Genomic DNA, 2,826 nt, shown 5'->3' on the forward strand with positions numbered 1-2,826 from the left:
CTCACTTGTTTTTCAACCAAATTTCATGAAATTTGCACCAAAATGAAGCTTACAACAAGGAGAACAAAACCTTACCACTTTCAACCCCTGAAATTCACGGAATCTCGCCGGAGAAACTTCACAAAATCCGGCCAAACTTGCAACTCACGATCCCGACGTCCAAAACCTTCCAACGAACCACCCCGAGCTTCCTAAGGACCTCACTAAGCTTCCTACAAGCTTCAAATTCCCTGAAAAACAACATTTCACGTATGCATGAACAGTGACCAAAATCGGGGTTCCATGGTTCGACGTGAAATCGAAGGATTTCCTACCTGAAATGGGTATGGTTGAACTCGTATGAACCTCACGAACACAAAGGTATAGTTTCTCACCTCGATCTACAACATTTGCAAGGGTTTTGGTACTTGTCCGTACGAAGAAGAAGAAGAGGGAGAGAGAGAGAGAGAGAGAGACGGGACAAGGAAGGTATACGGGAAAGAGATAGGGATGAGAGTGTGTGTGTGGTCCAAATGCAACCAACAAGCCACAAAACAAACACCCCAAAATGAAACATAACCACTAGGGGCAAAATCGTCATTTCACACCTACGGTACGAATAATCCAGGACGGGCTGTCACAATACTAACCCATTGTACTGAAATGTTCGTACCTAAATATATTTTTATGAATTAGTGGTAGGTAAGAAAATATGCAAAAACATAAGTGTACCGAAAAATCTGTACGAAAATATTTTCTTATATAAGATGCCTACCATAATGAGAATTAAAATTTATAATATTTTCATAAAATTTAAATTCATAAAATTATAAATAAATAAAAAAAGAAACATTGAAGACATATGCTGGCATTAAATAGAGTCTAGAGACTAAAATTAATTTTTAATCTTGTATAAGACATTTTTCTAAACTTCATCTTATTTAAGGATTAAAAGCTATAGAAATAATCCCCACGGAAATGTATGCCCAGAGACAGCAGCACACCTTTAGTCTTTACTCAGAAATCTATAACAAAAAATGACACTGCACTGCAAGCTGTTATCTCACTCCATCACTACTACTAAAAACATTTTGTTTCATTAAAATACAAAATATAGAAATTTATTCCAGAATTAATTATAAAACCTTGATTTTCTTTGAATTTATTAGTTATAATTAATTATAAAACCTTGCCTTTAATGGCTTCTTAATTCTTCTCTTACATTTGTAACGAGCTTCAAAACTCACACATAAGAATAATTAGTTATATCAAACAAGAAAATAATCATACAAAATAAATAAATAATCTCAAACAGGTTTCTGTGAAAGCTAGCTAGGTGGAGTACTGCATCTTACTCTTACGGACATATATGTGTGTGTGTGTGTGTGTGTGTGAATTGTCTCCAACTTCTAGCTGCAGACACACTCGCCTTAATAAGCTTGTATATCAATCGTCCCTTAATTTCTTGTTTGGCGAAGAATCAAGATGGTATTGCCGGTCGACCATGCCCAAGCCGAAGCTCTAAATCAAGCTCTTCAAAATTGCCATTTTCTGTTCCGGACGTTAAGGGTTCCGGATCATCATGAGCTGATGATTTGTTTGAGTGACAATATTGGGAATTAGAATTGCTTCTTCCAGCTGGTGGCACAACTGAGACTAAGTAGTCATGAGGTGGAATATTGGGTGACACTGAAAGAAGAGTGGATGGTGATGACTCAACACCATGACCATTTGTGCTACTTGAGCTCATCAAAGTTGTCGCAGTATTGAAGGATGCATCATTTATACTACTAGGGCTTGGCAATTGGTAAACAAGGCATAATCCACCATTTCTATTCACAAGTTCTTGAGTTGGGATTATGAATGAGGAAGTGGAAGCTGATGAGATTGCTGCCGGGTTCATCTGAGGATGGGATTGGTGGAGGCGAGCCCGGTCACGGCGGTGCACATTCATGTGGCCGCCTAGGGCTTGGGCGGATCGGAATTCTCTTCTACAAAATTTGCAAGTGTAAGACCTTGGAGGCCATGTGGTGCCCATTACATTACCAGTGTCCTCCGCGAAGGCTCTCACCTCCCATGAGTCATCTTCGGGTTCTTGAACTGGCTTAGGGTTCCACATCCAGGCTTTGGGGACCAAATTAGGGCTTGATAACTGGGTTTGGTGTTGATTTTGTTGTAAGAGAGGTAAGTTCTGGAGATCGGTCCGGGAGAGAAGGCCGAGTTCAGCCATGGTAGTATGGTACTTGTACTAATATTTAAGATATATAGAGAGAGATTGATGGATGAGTTGATATGGAAGCAAATGGTGAAACGGATTAAATAGGGAGATGGGCTTAGGAGAGGAGATAGTAGAGACAAAATGAAACCCTAACACCGAGTGTATCACCGAAGTTGGGCAACAAGCAGTTGGATTTTAGTGCAAGACACATTTAAATAACTTAGGCCACCTCTGGCTATGTTCTGTATACCAGGACAGTTACTGTGGCTTCAACGTCAATCCATATGTGTGTTTACTGGTTCAAATTTCCCAAGCACAAAATAAATTAATGAGATGGGTCCTTAATTATGTTTATTTAATTTATAGAAACGAACTAAAGGAGGAGCCATGAAAATAGAACCTCGGGTATATTGTCTTATTAGTCATTTAAGCTAAAAACTATTTCTAACTATCAATGCATTTTTCTTTATCGGCCAAATAAATAAACACCTCAAAAACAAAAAAGGTATACGAGAGATAACGAGGAAATTTACTTATTGGATTGTTCGGGTGGATAATTAATATTGGGCTCAATTCAATTAAAGCCTAGGTGTGCAAAAAGCTTGTTTGTTTCGGGCTGGTGAAGGCAG

At 38.7% G+C, this 2,826-nt stretch overlaps 1 protein-coding gene across 1 annotated transcript; it reads right to left on the reverse strand.

The window, feature by feature from the left end:
• Positions 1-1,260: 1,260 nt before the first annotated feature.
• LOC103967454 (transcriptional regulator SUPERMAN-like) lies at positions 1,261-2,233 on the reverse strand. The gene has a single exon (XM_048573493.1). It carries the CDS (start codon positions 2,207-2,209, stop codon positions 1,460-1,462), a length of 750 nt encoding a protein of 249 aa, XP_048429450.1. The 5' UTR covers positions 2,210-2,233; the 3' UTR covers positions 1,261-1,459.
• Positions 2,234-2,826: the final 593 nt, after the last annotated feature.

The sequence above is a fragment of a genome, unplaced genomic scaffold (genome assembly GCF_019419815.1).
Source record: "Pyrus x bretschneideri cultivar Hongxiangsu unplaced genomic scaffold, Pyrus_bretschneideri_v1 Contig69, whole genome shotgun sequence".
Taxonomy (NCBI): domain Eukaryota; kingdom Viridiplantae; phylum Streptophyta; class Magnoliopsida; order Rosales; family Rosaceae; genus Pyrus; species Pyrus x bretschneideri.